A 22,320-nucleotide genomic window follows, 5' to 3' on the forward strand; every position below is an offset into this window, starting at 1 on the left:
CTAATACCCTATGAAGCACATATACAGACTCTTCCAGTGCTGTTATTTGTTCTCTCTCCAAGAACCCTATTCTACCCATCACTTCAACATTCATATATACTTTCTTTCTAGTTCTCTTAAGAACATAAATTTAGCCTCTTCTCATCAATTACTGCAATACTAAACCTATAATTTGATAATTTTACAGCTAATCACATTGAAGTTACTTTCAATCAGCTATCTTTTAAGCACCATTAATCATTCAAAAAAAGTTTCCCCGTATATTCCTTTCTGAAGTCATTTATATAAATCTAAAAATCTGACCTTAGACTAACTCACTCTGAGGGAATCTACTGCATTACCCTCTATATGTCTCAACAAACCTATCGGAATTACCCTTCCTAGAATACCTATTTCCATCGGTTTTCATTCATCATCTATTCCTCTGATATTCTATACAACCGTATAAATTCATGTCTTACTGAAGATAGTTGCAGGCACATACCATTAACATTCTACAACAAAGCTTAAGTCAAGGACCTCAAGCCTGCCAGTTTGCACAGTGCAGAGGCACCAAAGTTTGTAGTACAAATATATCCTGCTACCCTCTCTATGCAAACAACTTTGCCTTTTGTTAGTAGGTGAAGTCATACTCGGCTTTTAAAGTCTGCAGCAATTCCATTAGCTTCCAAATTTGCATTCACGTTTGTCTTTTTCTCAATCGGTTTTAAGGAATCTAATATAAAAATACTGCGTGTGATACATTAAAAACAATAGTATTGGAGAAAATTGGTAAAATCCTCAAAATTGAATTTGATGAGAGGATAGCACGAGATGATTTTGTAAGGTGACTGTCTGGTGCACTTATTTTTACTTGTCTCTATTGCTTGCAACAAAAATAATGCACTGGCTTATGTACGAATAGTCTGCGAATACTGTACAACAAAAATACAAAATTCACCTTTGCCCGCAAAGTCAACTCCCGGTGAATTTGGAACTGAAGTGGATGCCAATAACTGGTATGACTTCTGGAGCTCTTGGTGTTCTCGTGATAACTGGGCATACTGGGTTGTGATCTTGCTTTCAGTTACCTGCAAATATCAGAAAGTTTCTGAATTACTTACTGTGGTACATTGATATACATACAATCAGAAAGTTTTGAATTACTTACTGTGTAAATAAAGGAAAGGAGGCACATAAATAGCTTTGTTTCCCTAAAAAGCTTTACGTTTTCTTTGAAGCGTTAACCCATCACATCTCAGAAAACGGGAAACCTCATAATATGAATGGCAAACAAAAGTAAATGCATTTTTTTTAGCACACGTCTGATTTGATATAGTGTAATTCCTTAGAAAGCTTTATAGCTAGAAAGATATCTGAAAAAAAGTTTATTTATAAAGAATTATACAATATGGCTTCATAACTATTCCATAATTCTTATATACCAAATCAAAATGAACAAGCTAGGGGATAGACTTTTACTTTGCCAGTTAATGTTTTTCCAACAAATTATTCATAGTCTCATATTTTCAGTTACAAATCAACCAAAATATTATATACATATCAATAAATTTGATGGCCTGGAAGTGCACAGGCCTTAAGGCCAAATAACCAATAACAATTTTCAATGTATGCTCTATCTTACATTAAGATTGGAACTGCAATGTGGGATATGTGTTAGGTCAAATTGAAAAGATTTCACACAGAAATGCCTTACATAATCGATGCATTACATGGGAAATAGTAGAGATTTTTTCCCATTCTTCTCTCTGTATATCTATACGACACAACTGGATTAAATTCCCAGCAGCTGACAATAAACCATGTGGCAGGCAGGCGGGGGAAACATCCAGCGCTGCTCATCAATACGCACATGGACACGCAGGAGTGTTTCTCTACATCACAATGGCGGCCATAATACTCATACCATTGTTATACGTAAATCAAAAATACTTCAGGGGAAAGATTTACGAAGATTATGAAATCAAACGACTGCCTGTGTATCCTACACTGAATCGTAAATTCACACATTTTCGTGGACTTAGATGATTTATATCACTGATTACAAAATGTAATTAGGTGTCCTTATAAAACTATCCACAGCAATTACCTTACTAAAGTAATACATTACCGTTAATTCGTTACTTTAATATCGTTAACTTTGAATTCTGGTTCACTCGAAATATCAACAAGTTATTATGAGTCAAGCAAATCGCAGAATAATTCGTCTCAAAATTTTCATCTTACATTGAACGCATTCAGTAAACCAAAATTAATAGGAATGGAAACTTAATGAAAGATCAGAGGAACAAAAATATCTTTCAGTACATGAAAAACTACTCTTATGTAACTTATGTAAAAGAAAGAAAAAAAAATTCATGGACGTATGGCATCATTTGTTCCCTCATCCCTAATATGGACTGAAAGAGCGAGATGAATGTAGCAGACGCCACAATGGACGCCAAGCAGCTTATATAAGGATTTGCCTGACAAATGCGGAACTGATTTTGCTTGCGAACGCGTGATGCTTGCATCTGACCACCACCGCGGATGAAGTTTATATACTTTACTGCAGTAAGGTTACTTTAGATTATGTAAACATGTTAAATAAAAAAAAAATAATCGCTAGACGAACCAGATACATTCTTTTTTTTGGTTTAATTTTGTATCATGTTTAACGAACCATACATTATTTATCTTTTTTAATTTGTATTATCTGTTAAATTATACGCAACTGTTCATAAAATCAATTTTATATATTAAACAGACCATATTATCTAGCCAAAGGCGGATATCAATGTTTGACAATCAGACAAGCAAACGCTGTGACAAAGCTCCAGATGGCACGGCACAAGTCAGACCTTAGAACACCCGAAGAAAGACGCCCTTGGGTTACAGTACCTCAGGCCACGTTGGTGGTTCTGTGCTCGGCGTGGTGGGCGTGAGGAAGGGCGTTGGCGTCGTGAGTTCGTTCAGCTCAGAGAAGGCGGAGAGGTGATCGCGGTTGTGGTGGCTGGGTGGCGTCGTCGGTGTAGTGGGGAAGGGAGGGGTGGATGTGGGCGTGCTCTCATCGTCGCTATTTTGTTCCAGTACCGTGGGCAGCTCACACACCTGTGAAGAGAAAAGAAGGTATTTAGCATTTCCGTAATCGGTAAACTGACAAGATTCGTCATCTGCCCGTTTTTCTGGGCTAGTTTAGACTAGATTTGGTAAGTTTGGGTTAAGCTAGGCTAGGTTAGATTAGATTAGATTGGTTAAGTTAGAGTATAAAACAAACCTAATCCAACCTAACCTAGCCCTCGAAAACTTGGATAGCTGCGACGATGGACTAAGCTAGGTTAGTTTTGGTAAGTTTTAAGCGAGTATAAACCAAAACAAACTAACCCAACCTGGACACCTTGGAGAGGTGCTAATCTTCTGGTAACACTTAATATTTTCGTGAAAGATGCAATCTATTGTTAGTTACTATGTATACTGCTGTACACCCTTAAATCTTTCATGACGGCTGAAAACATTTAAATTACATTAAAGACTTTTAAGAACACTCAGATTATCATAAAACGGGCGAGATACGAATTTCATCTAAGACATCTTCAAAACTTAAGAACTATGCTTGAAAAGACTTCAGTAAACCTTAACATTTTATATTCTTCACAGTTAAGTAATTTGTACCTTTTAATGCTGAGATCAAATCAAGAATGCTCCTGCATCAGTTACAAACCCACAGAAAAAATAAAGGCAATCGTTCAAACAACATATGCTGTGTACTCATCAGGAATTTCCTGTTTAGCCAGTTTCTCAAAGTTCCCAGCTAGCTCATTCTTATTACTTGAAAAATAAATAAAGTATGAAAATGGAAAATGGCTTTAAGAATGATAGTTTATCACTGAAGCCTAATAATACCTCAGGATTTGCACCTTGGTGTGATGGAGTTTAATGCAATTTCTTAATAATTCTAAAATACGATTTAACTGTGTTAAATCGAATTCTAAATTCAACTGCCCGATATGATGATGTACATAACGGTAAAATCTAAAGCTTTGTAAGTAAACAATACACAGAAAATGTCAACCGATCTCACTAAAAAGCACAGTTAAAGGAAACCTGCAGTATCTATCTATTCATCTATCTAGTTCGTGGACAGAAAAGACCAATGGAACAGGTCCGCATCTTGGAAGTGTATGGTAAACGGAGTATATGGACGACCCATAACACTCTTGGGGAAAATTGTTTTGAAATTCGTCCGCTGCGCAGACCCAATGGCGCGCGTCTGCTCTGATGCCGCATGACACCTGTCGTGATCTGGATTGTAAATGCGCCTCATGAATATGAGATCTTAACTCTCTCTCCCCCTCTTCCCATGATGACATTTTTTTTTCCTCTTCCGTTTATTTACAACTTTTATGGGACTCTCTCTCTCTCTCTCTCTCTCCTATCTCCTGTTTACCTTAATCTTATCTCCATTTTCGTTTATTCTCTCTCTTCTTTTCCATGCGACATTCTGCATTCATTTGTTTCTCTCTCTTTCCTTCTCGCTCAACCCAAGAAAGGTTGTCCTCTCTCTTTCTCAGCCCAAGTTAATCCTCTCTCTCTCTCTCTCTCTCTCTCTCTCTCTCTCTCTCTCTCTCTCTCTCTCTCTCTCTCTCTCTCCTAAGAAAACCTGACCCCCACCTTCTGGGATATTTGTCTAAGCAGGCGAGGGCCAATGGGGGGGAGGGGGTCACGACGAAGGTGTTGCCGGAGAAAGTAATCCTGAGTGATGGTAGGAGCGATGACTAGGCAGAGATGGGCACAATACCGCACCACCGCTTATAGGAACGTGCGCTCCCTCCCTTCATCATCATCATCAATGCTTCTGCAGGGACCTTCGTGGCAATGTAATCATCAATGCCCTTCATCATTGTTTCAGAAGGTGTACCTTCACGTGACGTAATCATCAATGACCATCATTGTTTCAAAAGGTGTACTTTCACGTGACGTAATCATCAATGACCATCATTGTTTCAAAAGGTGTACCTTCACGTGACGTAATCATCAATGCCCATTTGTCATTAACTGCTTTCAAAAAGGTACCTTCACGTACACATCAATGTCCAAAATCGTAACTGCTTTCAAAAGGTACCTTCACGTGACGTAATCAATGGGCGCCATATTGTGGCGTTATTCTATTGAAATTATAACTATATTTCACCTCGAGATGCTACATGCATAAGTAGAAAATAGAATAACTTTTGTATATCTGACTCAAAACATTTCCTTAAAAATATTAACAATTCTAACTGCTGTATTAAACATAAAACCATATAAAACATACACATATGTTGTGTATGCGATACACGCAAAGATATACCCAGACATATCTGCATATCTTAGGTATATAACCATACCAAGTGACGTACATCTTTATATACAGGTAACTAACAACAGGTGGTAACCGGCTGACAGCTGGCGCGGTAAGGGTGTACCATCTGTTATCATCAAGCTGGCACACACACACACACACAGGGATCATCATTACCAAGTGTCAACAAACGAGTGTGGGTGCGCCTCTGGTGGGGAAACGGTTAACTGGAGCCCCTAGGCTCCCTCACCGTTCAAGTCTGCGGGGGAGAGAGAGAGAGAGAGAGAGAGAGAGAGAGAGAGAGAGAGAGAGAGAGAGAGAGCACGTATATCACATCAACCACTCGTTTTTGATACAAGGTCGGGGGGAAAATGATAAGTATGAAGAACAGAAAATTGAGGGCGGGTGGGTGGATCCTGACACAGATACGTTATGAAATCAGAGCTAAATAAATGTACCAGACTACCACTGATTCGACATTGAAAACTGCTCGAATAACTGCAACATGGAAACCAATTTAAACGGATGAAACCCATGGCGAATATCAATATATATATATATATATATATATATATATATATATATTAATATCTGAAACACAAACTGCATACCGAATTTGTCCTACACAAGATGCGGACGTACTCCCGCATCAATCGACCACACACCCGGTTCGATCAAAACCGCCCACTCCAGCATATTTTCGGTGCCCCAGCCCGGGCTTTGATGGTTACTGAAAGACCCCCACCTTATAACTACCCAACGTAACTAAAGTTTCAATTTTACCTGTATAATCGCGAGAATTGACTGTCACTCACAATAGTCTCTCAAATCTCCTGTTCTCTGGAGTAAGCCCCCTACCCCTCCATCCCTTGTCTGTCCACACTCCTCTACCATAACAACTCGCCCTCATTCAGACGCATTCCCTCCCTTGATTAAGAGCTGTTTCCCCGAGAGGCCCAAACTACGTCAAAGTATCACAGTCCACAAATCCAATACTTTATCTGTCTTTATTTCATACACCCTTGGTACTGAAAGCGAATCATATTTACGGCATCGTCCGCATCTGAACACCGAAAAGATGATGAGCTACGGACAGAACGTTAAATACTTGAAACATTACAAATGATTTTGCCATTTCGTAGACATAAAAATGTTACTGACCAGGAAGGGGGTTGAGTCCCGCTCCCCGCTCCCGTCCCCTCTAGTCGCTTTCTACGACACGCGAGGAATACGTGGGAAGTATTCTTTCACCCCTATCCCCAGGGATAATATACATATATATATACATATACACACACACACACACACACACACATATGCACATACACACACACACACACACATACATATATATACATATGAAAAATGTAAGAACAATTTAGAAACAAACTTTTAGCTTGAAATGAATGAAAAAAAAAATGAATGAATGTCACATAATGGTTCAACCTCTGGCTATGGAAAAGGAAATGTACAATTTATTCACACAAACGTCAATAGCAGTTCTCATCAATTTCACCACTGTGTCAGTAAGCTTCAATGTCTAAGCTACATTTTTCTCCAACTTCACTATTTTCTTGTCAAAAACACCATGCATGAAAACTATCACTCCATTAACACAACTATAAACATTTACTTCCCCTTTAAAAGTTCTGGGAAATGGTGAAGAGCTTGTAGATTTATGTGCTGAAAAAGGACTGATGATTGGGAATACCTGGTTTAAAAAGCGAGATATACATAAGTATACTTATGTAAGTAGGAGAGATGGCCAGAGAGCGTTATTGGATTACGTGTTAATTGACAGGCGTGCGAAAGAGAGACTTTTGGATGTTAATGTGCTGAGAGGTGCAACTGGAGGGATGTCTGATCATTATCTTGTGGAGGCTAAGGTGAAGATTAGTATGGGTTTTCAGAAAAGAGGAGTGAATGTTGGGGTGAAGAAGGTGGTGAGAGTAAGTGAGCTTGGGAAGGAGACCTGTGTGGGGAAGTACCAGGAGAGACTGTGTACAGAATGGAAAAAGGTGAGAACAATGGAAGTAAGGGGAGTCGGGGAGGAATGGGATGTATTTAGGGAATCAGTGATGGATTGCGCAAAAGATGCTTGTGGCATGAGAAGAGTGGGAGGTGGGCTGTTTAGAAAGGGTAGTGTGTGGTGGGATGAAGAAGTAAGAGTATTAGTGAAAGAGAAGAGAGAGGCATTTGGACGATTTTTGCAGGGAAAAAATGCAATTGAGTGGGAGAAGTATAAAAGAAAGAGACAGGAGGTCAAGAGAAAGGTGCAAGAGGTGAAAAAAAGGGCAAATGAGAGTTGGGGTGAGAGACTATCAGTAAATTTTAGGGAGAATAAAAAGATGTTCTGGAAGGAGGTAAATAGGGTGCGTAAGACAAGGGAGCAAATGGGAACTTCAGTGAAGGGCGTAAATGGGGAGGTGATAACAAGTAGCGGTGATGTGAGAAGGAGATGGAATGAGTATTTTGAAGGTTTGTTGAATGTGTCTGATGACAGAGTGGCAGATATAGGGTGTTTTGGTCGAGGTGGTGTGCAAAGTGAGAGGGTTAGGGAAAATGATTTGGTAAACAGAGAAGAGGTAGTAAAAGCTTTGCGGAAGATGAAAGCCGGCAAGGCAGCAGGTTTGGATGGTATTGCAGTGGAATTTATTAAGAAAGGGGGTGACTGTATTGTTGACTGGTTGGTAAGGTTATTTAATGTATGTATGACTCATGGTGAGGTGCCTGAGGATTGGCGGAATGCGTGCATAGTGCCATTGTACAAAGGCAAAGGGGATAAGAGTGAGTGCTCAAATTACAGAGGTATAAGTTTGTTGAGTATTCCTGGTAAATTATATGGGAGGGTATTGATTGAGAGGGTGAAGGCATGTACAGAGCATCAGATTGGGGAAGAGCAGTGCGGTTTCAGAAGTGGTAGAGGATGTGTGGATCAGGTGTTTGCTTTGAAGAATGTATGTGAGAAATACTTAGAAAAGCAAAGGGATTTGTATGTAGCATTTATGGATCTGGAGAAGGCATATGATAGAGTTGATAGAGATGCTCTGTGGAAGGTATTAAGAATATATGGTGTGGGAGGCAAGTTGTTAGAAGCAGTGAAAAGTTTTTATCGAGGATGTAAGGCATGTGTACGTGTAGGAAGAGAGGAAAGTGATTGGTTCTCAGTGAATGTAGGTTTGCGGCAGGGGTGTGTGATGTCTCCATGGTTGTTTAATTTGTTTATGGATGGGGTTGTAAAGGAGGTAAATGCAAGAGTCCTGGAAAGAGGGGCAAGTATGAAGTCTGTTGGGGATGAGAGAGCTTGGGAAGTGAGTCAATTGTTGTTCGCTGATGATACAGCGCTGGTGGCTGATTCATGTGAGAAACTGCAGAAGCTGGTGACTGAGTTTGGTAAAGTGTGTGGAAGAAGAAAGTTGAGAGTAAATGTGAATAAGAGCAAGGTTATTAGGTACAGTAGGGGTGAGGGTCAAGTCAATTGGGAGGTGAGTTTGAATGGAGAAAAACTGGAGGAAGTGAAGTGTTTTAGATATCTGGGAGTGGATCTGTCAGCGGATGGAACCATGGAAGCGGAAGTGGATCATAGGGTGGGGGAGGGGGCGAAAATTTTGGGAGCCTTGAAAAATGTGTGGAAGTCGAGAACATTATCTCGGAAAGCAAAAATGGGTATGTTTGAGGGAATAGTGGTACCAACAATGCTGTATGGTTGCGAGGCGTGGGCTATGGATAGAGATGTGCGCAGGAGGATGGATGTGCTGGAAATGAGATGTTTGAGGACAATGTGTGGTGTGAGGTGGTTTGAGCGAGTAAGTAACGTAAGGGTAAGAGAGATGTGTGGAAATAAAAAGAGCGTGGTTGAGAGAGCAGAAGAGGGTGTTTTGAAATGGTTTGGGCACATGGAGAGAATGAGTGAGGAGAGATTGACCAAGAGGATATATGTGTCGGAGGTGGAGGGAACGAGGAGAAGAGGGAGACCAAATTGGAGGTGGAAAGATGGAGTGAAAAAGATTTTGTGTGATCGGGGCCTGAACATGCAGGAGGGTGAAAGGAGGGCAAGAAATAGAGTGAATTGGAGTCATGTGGTATACAGGGGTTGACGTGCTGTCAGTGGATTGAAGCAAGGCATGTGAAGCGTCTGGGGTAAACCATGGAAAGCTGTGTAGGTATGTATATTTGCGTGTGTGGACGTGTGTATGTACATGTGTATGGGGGGGGGGGGGCCATTTCTTTCGTCTGTTTCCTTGCGCTACCTCGCAAACGCGGGAGACAGCGACAAAGTATAAAAAAAAAAAAAAAAAAAAAAAAAAATATATATATATATATATATGTATCTGAATTACAAAACTTTGATCACTACCGAATCTTGGTCCTGAGCCACGAAGATGCGGAGGGTACAGTGGCGCCGCAGCTACTTCGACCAACAGCTCGGTCGATCAACGACCCCCCACCCAGCAGTAGTTTCCTTCGGGCCCCAGCCCGGGCTTTGAGGTTACTGAAGACCCCCCCTTTAGGAGACTACCGCAAGGTAACTAAAGTGACGTGTGTTACATCTGGTATAATCTAGCGACGCATACTGCAGCTGTCGAGACTCAAGAGTGAGGTCGGTCTTCAGAATCTTGACTTTGCTTCTGCTGGGGTCCAAGCCCCCATGAGCTGCCCTCCCGATGACACAACGTCTGACTGGCCACACTCCTCTACCGATAACAACTCGCCTCTTCATTCAGACGGCATTCGCCTCCCTTGATTAAGGGAGCCAGTTGGGTCCCGACGAAGGGATCGTCCAGAAGCTCACGTCAAAAGTATCACAGTCCACATAATGCCAAATGACTGTTTTAGTCTTATGAGTTTACGACTGCCATCGAAACCCCTTTCAGTGTACTGAAAGCGACATCAATTGATTTACGGCGAGTGTCGTGTTGCCGCATCTGAACACCAGCAAAAGATGATGGAGCTACGGACGAAGAACAGTTAAATACTTGAAACAATTGACAAATGATATTTGCAATTTCGTAGACACATTACAAAAAATGTGTTGACTGTGACGCAGGGACAGGGGGTTGGAGTCCCGCTCACTTCACCTGAACCTCACCGCTAAGATGTGATGCTTCTTAATGAACCCAGGACTTGGACAGGTGCCTCGCCCATAACTCGCCTCTGATCCTGAATCATTAGCTACCAACCAACAGATGTGTGTGTGTGTGTGTGTGTGTGTGTGTGTGTGTGTGTGTGTGTGTGTGTGTGTGTGTGTGTGTGTGTGCAGCAACATGACTAAGCGTACTCATCGGGTGTGAATAAGAAAAAGAAGAAGAGGAGAAGGAGGAGGAGGAACCAGCCTCGCCGTAGGTGACTTTTCGCTTGCGGTGTACCCTCACGAAGGGCCGAGCTGGGCACCTGCTGCTACGCTCGTCGTCCCCGAGAGCTTAAATGGACGGGAGAAGAACAGAAGAACCTCAGTGTCCATTCAACTGATCCACGAGAGGAGGTGGTGGTGGTGGTTGGCTGGCCAAGTTACAACACCCAGGTACAGTTCATCAACCCCTTCCTAATCTTCCTTCCTGTGTACTTACCTTGACACAAGACTCCCGCCGCGGGTGCCAAGACGTCTGTGGTGGTAGGGATGCCAGACATTCCCGCTCCTGTGGCAGACGAAGGGAAGAAAGAGACCCGTTAGCCAATGTTATAAAAACAACAACAAACATGGTCTGCATGTGTGCTATCAATTGCAGGCGAATCAATACAGATATATCAATGTTACTATGCATATGCTATCTAATGCAAGTGAATCAATAGATATATTAATGTTACTGTGTCTTCATAAAACTTGCTGATATATTCAACATTTTCATTAAATTCACGCAAAAAAATGCAATCAGCTTTCGCACCTTATGAATATAATACGCAATCACACAACAATCGCAAGATATCGCACAAGTGAGCATTACATGTTGAAGCTAAACCAACTTCCAACTGACGTATATATGAGAGAATTGAATGACGAGATTCACATGAACCCAAATGATGACGCGCATCAGCTTGCATAAGATCAAGAACATTAATCTTGTCGTTTAAATATTAGCTACACTGTCGGACGGCTGTTACATAAGCGTCACCACGACTGCGCAATAATAGCGCGAATCTCGAAGACCTCTGACGGAAAATATATTCTGAACGCTGGGCTAAATCCTTGTATTCATATCATAAACAAATCTTCGGTCATCTAACGATCATTTCGAACACGTTCGTACGACCCTGAGCACGATCGTAACGACTCTTGGGTATAATGACGTGACCTTTGACTACCCTTAACCTTTAAAGGGTTTAGGTACAAACTCCAGACCATCACAACCAACGGACTTATGTACCGTCGTGCTCAAGGGTCGACATCGTCGTGCTCAAGCTGTTACCTCCACAGTGTTTCAGCGACCGCCCTGTGGCTTGAGTGAGGGTGGAGGCTAGAGAGCTCCACCGCTACCACAGTTATGTAATATCAACAACCCCGTGTTATACCAACACTCACACGACCGCGCATTAATCAACGTGAAGAAACACGAGAGAGAGAGAGAGAGAGAGAGAGAGAGAGAGAGAGAGAGAGAGAGAGAGAGAGAGAGAGAGAGAGAGAGAGAGAGAGAGAGAGAGAGAGAGATGTGACTGGGAATGATATTGCATTTTCAGCATATAAACAGAGAAGTAGAATTATCTACATTAATTCGGATTAAACACACATTCACACATCATCATTCAAGCACACACACACACACACACACACACACACACACACACACACACACACACACACACACACACATACACACACACACACACACATACACACACACACACTCAGAACAAACTTAATGGGGAAATAGTAAAAGTGGACAGCATACGTTTCAAAAAGTTGTATGACAGAATTATAAGAGATGGGTCCCCACGAGTATAAAACTCCCTCCCATTACAAATAGGTAATTACACACGAATACAGACACTCAGGTTTAAGAAGCCGGGCCCTACCAACGTAAAAAAACTCTTATCCCGAAAATAACTGTGTAATTGCAAATACGTACATAATCAAACTTATAACGCATCTAAATTCTGAAGTATCATCATATGCTCTACCTGATTTTAATTCCACATGGAAATATGAAATAAGTTACTAATTTGCATGGCATTCCTCCACTCTCAAGACATGCTAGAGGGCATTGCATTATGAAGACCTAGCAAGATGGAAAACGGAATATGTGACGCGCAAGCGCGAGAAAACAATGAAGCACACTCACCATGACTTCCTCGGTCAGTTCTACAATTCGAAGCTGCTGCTCTTCCATCACCTGCTTCTGTTCCTCCATGACCTCCTTCTGTGCCTCCATCACTTCCTTCTGCTCCTCCACCTGTAGGAGCTTCTCTTGGATCTGCTGGTTGAACCTTTCTCTCTCTGTCTCGATGGTTTCCCGCTGTTCCTCCAACTCCTTCAGCATCCGCTGCCGTTCATCTTCCCACTCCTGCTTCTGCTGTTCTACCTGCTTGACCTGCTGCTCCATCTGGGTCTTCTGCTGCTCGATGTGACACTTGAGGTGCTCCACCTCCGCTGCCATGGCTGCTGTCGTAGGGTGTGGTGGGTCCGTGGGGTGGTCGTGGCGGGGGTCTGAGGAAGAGGTCTTCTCTGACTCTACGCTCTGTGGTCGTCCGCTGCCTGGCTGGGAGGGCAGGTGGTGGTGGTGGTGGTGGCTGCTGTTGGCGTGGCTGACACATGGCTCCTGCAATAACAAATGGAACGTCAGTTTCTTGAGTGAGGAGAGTCAAGATTCGCGTGGCATGGGCTCTAGTCAATGGAAGCACATTCTAGATGTTCCATTACTGGAAAAGGTCGGGTTGTGTGTTATCAGAATACCATTTACTGACATAGGTCAGGCCCGTGTGTGACTGTGAGCGTATGGGCTCTGTCAAGGTGAATGCGTATTTTCTGTAAGATGTTCAAATCCTTCCCCGAGTACTTTTAGATAAATGATGTTATGGCAAGGATAAAACATTTCGTTTCGTGTAGAAATGAAAAATGTGTGAAACAAACAAGCTCTAGCATGTTTAACAACAATATTTGGGTTCCAATTATTCGACAAATAAACAATTTCAAACCTATGTACCTAACGTAAGGGATAAGGGTGAAAGGAATAAAGCGAGAGAAAAAGAAAGTAGAAAATTACCATGGCTCCGCAGGTGCTTGTAAAATCAACATTCTTAAAGGCAGAAAGGCTGGAGGAACGGACAAATGTAGGAAGAGAATTCCACAGCGTAGCGGTCTGAGGAAAGGCGATATCATAACGGTCAATCCTCGAGTGACCAATCCCACACAGTCACTATTCCCCCCCCTTCTTCCTCCCTGCCATGCCTTCTGACCCCCTTGCACTGCCCTCCTTCCCCTTGGCCTTGCTTGCCCTTCACTCACCTTCTCGCGGGGGCGGCCATCCCTGCTGGTGCTTCCTTCCTTCTGACGCTTACTGGACGCCCCGGGCCCTCCGCCGCGAGTCTGCAAATAAAAGATCATCATTAGGGTGGTCATCAATGAAGGCAGCAGCTGACTCGACCTCATCAGTCACCAACATCAACCCGACCATAATTAGCAAATAAGCAGCAACGTCACTCGCTCTTCACATCTATACAATAAATAGAAACACAACAGTACTCAGGTCAACCTGAACTCTGATGGCAGCGCGGACGATACACGCGTCATTCGTCACTTCTTTGGCATTCGAAGTTTATGGGAAGTGACTTATAAACAAGGAATGTGTGGCACTCCGTCTTTGAATTCATACACCATCACGGTTGGATTAAAGATCACATATTACAAATAGCGGGTCCCGCACAGGAGAAAAAAGAAATGTATCGTGAATAATGTAATGGACTTACTAAGAGTGAAAATATATAACACTCCAACAGAGCCACTGCTTGTGGGTCCCATAACACGCAACGTGCAAGATCAACTAACAAGATACACCGGGTGTTCATGCTACTCCGGTGTTGCATGCGCCATACAAAACACTTCCGTCATACACTCACACAGAAAAAGAGTCGAACGTTTTGAGGAAATTCTTCTCCGTACCGCACGCGGCGGCCATGTTGACAAAACATTCTGGTGATGTGAGTCACCGAGGACAAAACGCAATAAAATATGAACCAAGTTATTCTAACCTTATATCTTCTCATATCATTCTTTTCTCTTTTTTTGTGTGTGTACATATTACCAAGTATTTAGTATGAATAATGATAATAATAAGCTGGTTTGGATTTCGTTCTTATATACTGGCATAATCTTGTCATCTCGTAACTCACCCAAAGACGTCTTGTTGACATGGACACGTCGTGTCATACCAGTTTCTTATATTCTTAAACTTCCGTGTGATACAGACCCCGATTTTGTAGAAGCATATGAAACCTTAAATTGCTTCGAACAACTTTCCTTCTGAGCTGCATGTTGAAGCAACGAGAAATTAATGAATATGGTGGATCGAGGTAGAGTTCTTTACTGTTATATATATTATATATATATATATATATATTATATATATATATATATATATATATATATATATATATATATATATATATATATATATATATATATATATATCCATATACCTTAGGATTATCAAACTATTACCCCTTAAGCTCTCCCTCAACCAATCACCCTCAGGGTTCCCTAAAACCCAGCAACCAACAATTTTCAGACAGCCATGACCCTCTGCCAAGCCTTAATCACCTTTTCAACTACCCTTGAATTCTTCCTCCTCCCCCCTTCATCAGTCATCATTTCCACCCTGGCCAGGACCTGGAGGAGCGTGGTCCTCTCCTCGACCATTAGAATAATGGAAGAGGAATGGCGATAATACTCCTCCTCCCCCCAGCGGTCATTATCCCCACGAGCAACGTCCATCCGCCAGGATTTATGGCGCAAGATAGGCTTACACTAGTCAGCAGGGGCCATCTGGGAAGCCCTCACCAGCGTCACTGTCATAGGTAGCAAAGGGGGCGGAAAGAGAGAGAGAGAGAGAGAGAGAGAGAGAGAGAGAGAGAGAGAGAGAGAGAGAGAGAGAGAGAGAGAGAGAGAGAGAGAGAGAAGCCTACTGGACATGGTAATTCGTAACTCCCACTTTCTCTGCGAGAGAGAGAGAGAGAGAGAGAGAGAGAGAGAGAGAGAGAGAGAGAGAGAGAGAGAGAGAGAGAGAGAGAGAGAGAGAGAGAGAGCTGCTGCTGCAGGAAGGCTAGGCCGGAACCTTACCAGGCTTTAAAAAAAAAAGTGTCGTTCGTGAAGACAAATATAACAGATGCTTGACTGACCCCCTCCCTTTCCCCCTTCTGTGAAGTCTGCTGTGTAAGGTTCCTTCAGGCTCTACCGTTACACATAGCCTCTTGAGTGGCTGTTATTGGTGCACGGTCTTATACATCTTTTATCACACGCTCTCTGACCGGCTCATATCATCACAAAAGACTGAGCGGCTGGTTCGTTTGTTTGTTACAAGGTTCATCATGGCAGCTGGCCGCACATAACGTTAAGACTTATGTTTTCACAAGTCTTTCAAGTGGCAAGACGGGCATAATAAAAACCAATCTGGACACCATATACTTTTTTTTTTCTGTCTAACCATCGCGCGGGTCAACGTACTTCGTGATGTATATACACTATAAGGGGCGTGGTCATGGCGACAATACGCCATGCTTTGATTGGCCGAATGACACCAACGGCAGCATTTGTGTTACCAACGCTTCGACTTGGATACATACGTCCACAAATCGTCAACTTTAAATGTCACCAATTACCTGGTTGAATGATGTTTCTCTCCCTACAGCACGAAGCCTGTGTGGAACTCTATCCTCTCATATCTTTTATAATAACTATAACATGTTCCTTCCAATAGGGCAAGATTTCCACTTCCTCTAAAACCATAAAAAGCCCCCCCTTTTTTTTTTCTCTCTCTTCTTATTCCTCCCTGTCATTAGCCATTTTCCATACTTCATTAAAGGCCTGACCTCAATGTGGACTTCTTGTCCATGACTGGACCCTTGTTAACGTTACCTAACACCCAACCATCATGGGTGATTTAGTTTGGGGACATACTTTCGCTTCCCGACCGGTTACAAAAGAAAAAAAAATAACGAACGCTCCTACATAACTTTAATTACGCTTCCTTTTTTTTTTTTTCCATAAATCCAACGGTGACGCTAATGTGAAATGTATGTAAATACCTTACTGTTTTAAAGACCTAGAATTAAACGTTCCTTCCTCCCCCATACCTCCACGCCAGCGTCCCCTGTGACCCATTATTACGCACACAACAGCTGGTATGGGGGAAGGGAGGTGCATGCATTCTACGTGATTTACATAATACGAGATTTCCTTGGTTCGCGCATCGACGCACGATGCGTTGGATGTGCGTTTTGTTTATTATGTCTAAATAGCATTTCACGAAATTTATCCACTCCCGTCAATCAGCTGAGGAAGGTGATATACACTGTATCTCAGTGATGATTTCTGGGTGGCTAATGCCTCCGTAATGATGGCAATACAGCGCCCTTCACATTGTTACTGGTGTCTCTGTAATAAAATCCCTCGGAATACACAAACCAAAAGTCCCCTCCATAAAAAAACAATGACGCTACTGTTATAAAGTATCTAAAGATAGTGTATTCTGTACGCTATACACCTGGTATATAGCGTACTGGTATATACCAGTTTTGACCTCTTGAGCTAGACTGTACCACTACCCTTGACTATGGCTGAATGTGTCCCTTTGACCCGGCCCGCAGGGAGCAAGTCAAAGGCCACCGGGCCATCGTACCCGAGGAACGTAACGTCTCGCTCAAGAAATGATGAAGTGATACGTTTTCTCTAACGTCTAGCTGATGGAGGTTCCCTGGTCTCTCTCTGTAATGGTGTTCACGCACTAAATAGTTGACGATGATACACGCTACTGCCGTTCAAGAGTCGCGGGTAAGACAGCACCGGGTCCACTGTCATTCTCTCCGCCATCTCACGCATGACGCAGGCAAAAACCTTACGCATTTAGAATACAAAAATTTCGTATATGCGTAAAATTTCTCATGACTCTCAGCAGAGTGAGCGAGGCTTGAAGTATACAGGAAATATACGTTCAACAGGTGTACGTTCAACCCACAAAATCGCTACGCTTCTTACTTGCCAATGACTCAGAACAGAGTAAATTTCTCTTTCATGACACGTTCCTGAACTCAGCGCCGATCATTCGCACACAGGTGGGTGGAAATGTAGTCATTTTCCATGGAGAAATAATGCAAGAATTGTGAGTTGATGAATGAGTACGCCATGGGTAGTGATACCTCGTCTGTTGCCGCTGCCGTTGGACGAGCGCCAGGCTAAGCTCCCTCTGTCATTAACTGCTGACCGTAAAAGAAGAATATTACCGTGTGTACAGAACCTGCTCCAATAACGGTAGCACTCCATTGAATTGATGATGGACGCATAACGGAGGTGACAACAGCGACTACAATACAACACGTATGTAATCCCCGCTCATACGTCAACAGGAACTTGACAGGCGCATGCTTGACCCAGGAGCAAACCATATACTCTCTCTCTCTCTCTCTCTCTCTCTACACACACACACTGCAAACTGGGGCGTCCGTACACCGGTGCCTTGAGCGATGTATTACACCGGCATCAAAAGACGAGCCCCATGGGCTACGCGCCGCGTTGGCCACAACAAAAGCAAGATCAACAACAGGTCCGAGGCGCTATGCAACGGGTCCTCCTGGAACTCGTCCAGAGACGCCGGTGAGAGAGAGAGAGAGAGAGAGAGAGAGAGAGAGAGAGAGAGAGAGAGAGAGAGAGAGAGAGAGAGAGAGAGAGAGAGAGACCTTACTAAGGTTAGGACGGGCATGTCTTTACGTTAGGTTAGGTGAGGAAAGATCTTAGGTTGCAGTCTCTAACGATACTGTTAGCTTAGGGGGAAGGGGGGATCTCAAAAGTGTGTTAGGGAGGAACTCTTTGCAATGTCACCACGATCGACATAATTGTAAGAGCGACTTGCACTTGGTGACCACTATCACCACTGTCAAGTTTAGCTCTCTCTCTCTCTCTCTCTCTCTCTCTCTCTCTCTCTCTCTCTCTCTCTCTCTCTCTCTCTCTCTCTCTCCACTCAGTACGTGAACCCTACGCTTTTTCGTAAATGTTTAAAAGAACATTTGATACTGCAATATATCTCACAAACGCGGAGGAAAAAAGTGTCACTCGTACATGCCTGAGGAGTTTAGTTTCAGGTGGATGTGCGTCTGGTGGAAAAGTCACTTTATTTTCCCATATTCGTTCGTCTGTGTCTCTCAGTCTTCTTCCATTCATTATCAATTCATGCTGTACACACACCATTCTTGTCATGACTCACAGCGGGTCTCCTCGTCTCTATCCCTTCATTGCCATCCTGATGTTTAACATATAATCTTTTTCTTCTGATCTAAGACTTTCTTTTTCTTATCCTTTCGTCACGAGCCCCTTCCCATCTTAGCCAATGATGTCAATTCGTTGATGATGAATCATACAAACATGTTCAAACTCCTATTTTCCTCTGATGCCAATAAAAGAGAAATGTAACACCATAATCCGTGCGTACCTCAGCTGGTGCGCATGTGTGTGTGTGTGTGTGTGTGTGTGTGTGTGTGTGTGTGTGTGTGTGTGTGTGAGGATCTCGCGTACCGCCAGTACCGCACTGTGTACCGTTAACCGCACCGTTCAACCATCAAATACTTCATCGACTCCAGCACCGCATGCAGTAATGGCGAATCATCGAACTTGTATCATACTGACAATATCGGCTATGCAAGCCCCCTCCCCTGTCCTCCCCTTTGCCTCACAGCCGACCAAGGGTCTTGTGGCTTCGAACAAGAACGGCTTGGTGGACCGACGTGCCAGCAGTGCACGGGATCCCTCTAGGACCCGTGCCTGCCTGCCTAGCTTAGCCCAGCCCTGCCTCAGGTGGAAACCTCAGCGGTGAGCCAGGCAACCAGGTGTGGCGAGATGTGATACCACTGTGGTCAAACCCCAGGCGTCTCCTGACGTCACGATGGTTCAGCGTGGTACACCCATCTTTATTCGCTCGTTAATCCCGGCAAATATTTAGGCACTGGTTAATCCTAATTAACAGTGATGCATACTAATGTCACTGGTTAATACTGGCACGTGCTTTAGTTGATGGTTGATTCTCATACATGCTTTAGTCACCGGTTAATCGTGATACGTACTTAAGTCAGTGGTTAATCCTGATACAAATTTAGCTGCTGGTTAATCCTGATACGTGCTTAAGCCACTGGTTAATCCTGATACATACTTTAGCTGCTGGGTAATTCTGATGCATATCTTAGTTGCTGGTTAATCCTGATACATGCTTCAGTCACCGGTTAATCCTCATACATAGTCAAGTTAATACCTTGAGATGTCACTGCGATTCACATGAAAACGATAAATCACTAACCAATCCGCTTTCTCCATTACATCAATGATTAATCTTTTATACTTTATCACATCACTGTGATTAATCCCCCCAAACCTGATCAACGTTGGTTGATCCCGATACCACATTACGTCACCGTGGATTTAGGGTAACAACGCCCCACTCCTTTCTTCCCCAAACCCAACCAGTACCTCTTCACATCGCTGTGGTCAACTCCGCCAACCTCATGAGGTTACTGTGGTTAACCCCCCCACGGTACAATCTTCACTTGCGGTTAATCCCCATTACCTTGGAGAGAATACGGTTAATCACGAGACTTGTGTGAGACCTCTGAAATCATTTTCAGGAGCAGTGCGAATTCAATCAGCTTTCTTTTTTTTCTTTAGTCTGTAGCCCGATTAAAATACGGTCAAATGTGGCTGTTGAAGTGGTCAAGAGATAAGGGGAGGGTCGCCTTAAAAGAACGTTATCATCATATGGTCTGGTTATCTCTCTCGCTGCTCTCGGTGAGGCGATGGTGGCCACAGGCGGGGGGTGGTGGCGGCGCGGCGGCAGTGTGGGGAGAGAGGGGGAAGAGAAGGGGGAGGGAAGGAATGCTTGGTGGCAAATGTAGGGCAAACACAATAACCCACTGTTGTTACGGCACGGACGAGGGATTCTCACACACACACACATTCGACCCCTTCTCACGCAGATCACAGAAGGTCACACGCGCGCACACACACACACACACATACACACACACACACACACGCACACATTGAGGCCGGAAAGTCAACATCCGCTGGTAAACAATGTTGACCTCAGAACTCCACAAAAGGTAAGTTTCCAACCCTCAGGGTCCTGAGGTGTCGAGAGCTCTGTGGCAAACGGCCTCCTGTTCGACACCTTCCTGTCGCTCTTGAGGGGGAATATTTCCGGACGATATTCTCACACTCTATCTTAAGACTCTGCTGCGCCGTATCTAATATCCTGTATTATGTGATTATCACCCTATACTCAACCACTGACTCTTGTAACTCACTCTATATTCTGTAGATCTTTAATATAAGTGTTATATCCTGTATTAGGCGACTATGGCCCTGTATTCACCCACTGACTCTGTAACTCACTGTGTATTCTGTATTCTGTACACCTTTAATGTGGATGTACTTTGAGCGCCCTGTTTACCATCATCTCAATATCGCTGATTCCCATATTTTTTTTTTTCTTTGACGAACGCTTTGGTACGGTTTGGACCCATTTTACACTTACGTTGAAGTATAGTACACCACTGTATGCTGTGTGCTTGCTTCCACCTCCCCCCTTGCTATGTGCCCTCCACCCACACTATGAGAGGCCCACCTGTCACCCTCCCACATCGATGTATTGTACCCACTTGAACGCTCTATGCTTGCCTCCACTTACCAAACTCCGCCCCATGTTATGTGACCTTCAAATAAACTTTCCCTTAACACATGTGATGTACATTTAGACACAGGTACATCACGAAGAAAAGGCAGACGGTATACCTCCCATCACCGTCCAGATGGATACTGACAGCTTCACCTCCAGTCCCTCCTCATTCACTTGCCTGATCCCTCATTTCCCCTCCCTTCCCTCTCACTCCCTCTTTTCTCACTCTTCTAACAGTCCATCTCTCTCTCTCTCTCTCTCTCTCTCTCTCTCTCTCTCTCTCTACGTCTCCACCTCCCTTAGTGCCCCCTTCCCACCCATCACCGTCTCCCAGGAACAATTTCTCAACTCTTAAAAGCGAATGTAAAACAAATGATCGTTACCACCACCATTGGAAGCCTTCACTCCAGAACAATAGAAAAAAACTAAACAAAGCCTACAGGAGACAAAGGAATTATGCCATTCACAGGAACAAAATTCCACTCCTCATCCCACCAGGAAGCAGTAAACACCAGTCTATCACAGCCATTTAACCTACATCACAAATTACGATGACGTGTTACGTGGCTCGACCCGCCAGACTGACTGACGGTAAAATAGCTCATCAAGTCCACGGTAAACTAACTCGATTCGTCAAGTCGACGGTAAAACAACTCATCAAGTCGACGGCAAAATAACTCGACCCCACCGGGCCGACGGTAAAACAACTCGACTCACCGGGCCCGACGGTAAAATAAAGGATCTTAATTGTATCATAATTTCTCTTTATCTTTGGTTTGTGTTCAGCATGATTTCCCCTCACAAGATTAAGGAAGAAATCAGTATGTAATATATCCCTTGGAGTACACGCGTCACATGTACACAAGTGTAGTCAGATCTCCCTTGAAGCGCACGCGTCACATGTACTCAAGTACACTGTCAGGTCTCCTTTGGAGTACACGCGTCACAGGTACACAAGTGTACTGTCAGATCTCCCTTGAAGCACACGCGTCACATGTACTCCAGTGTACTGTCAGGTCTCTCTTGAAACACACGCGTCACAAGTACCCATGTACACTGTAAGATCTCCCTTGACACACACTCATCACATGTACTCGTGTACTGTCGGGTCACCCTTGAAGCACACGCATCACATGTAAT

The 22,320-nt window shown here is 43.4% G+C and overlaps 1 protein-coding gene across 8 annotated transcripts in view; it reads right to left on the reverse strand.

Annotated features, from left to right (window-relative positions):
- Nucleotides 1-22,320, reverse strand: part of LOC139764574 (uncharacterized) — a 396,710-nt gene that overhangs the window by 137,465 nt on the left and 236,925 nt on the right. For all 8 annotated transcript variants that reach the window (XR_011716407.1, XM_071691377.1, XM_071691375.1 and 5 more), the window contains 5 exons: nt 13,758-13,838; nt 12,595-13,071; nt 10,888-10,956; nt 2,881-3,090; nt 941-1,070 (listed from right to left, as the gene is read on the reverse strand). Coding sequence is in view for 7 of the 8 variants with exons in the window: in XM_071691377.1 (XP_071547478.1) it covers nt 941-1,070; nt 2,881-3,090; nt 10,888-10,956; nt 12,595-13,071; nt 13,758-13,838 (967 nt within the window). In the remaining variant the exon portion in view is untranslated. The remainder of the gene's footprint in view (nt 1-940; nt 1,071-2,880; nt 3,091-10,887; nt 10,957-12,594; nt 13,072-13,757; nt 13,839-22,320) is intronic.

This window comes from Panulirus ornatus, chromosome 50, assembly GCF_036320965.1.
Source record: "Panulirus ornatus isolate Po-2019 chromosome 50, ASM3632096v1, whole genome shotgun sequence".
NCBI lineage: Eukaryota > Metazoa > Arthropoda > Malacostraca > Decapoda > Palinuridae > Panulirus > Panulirus ornatus.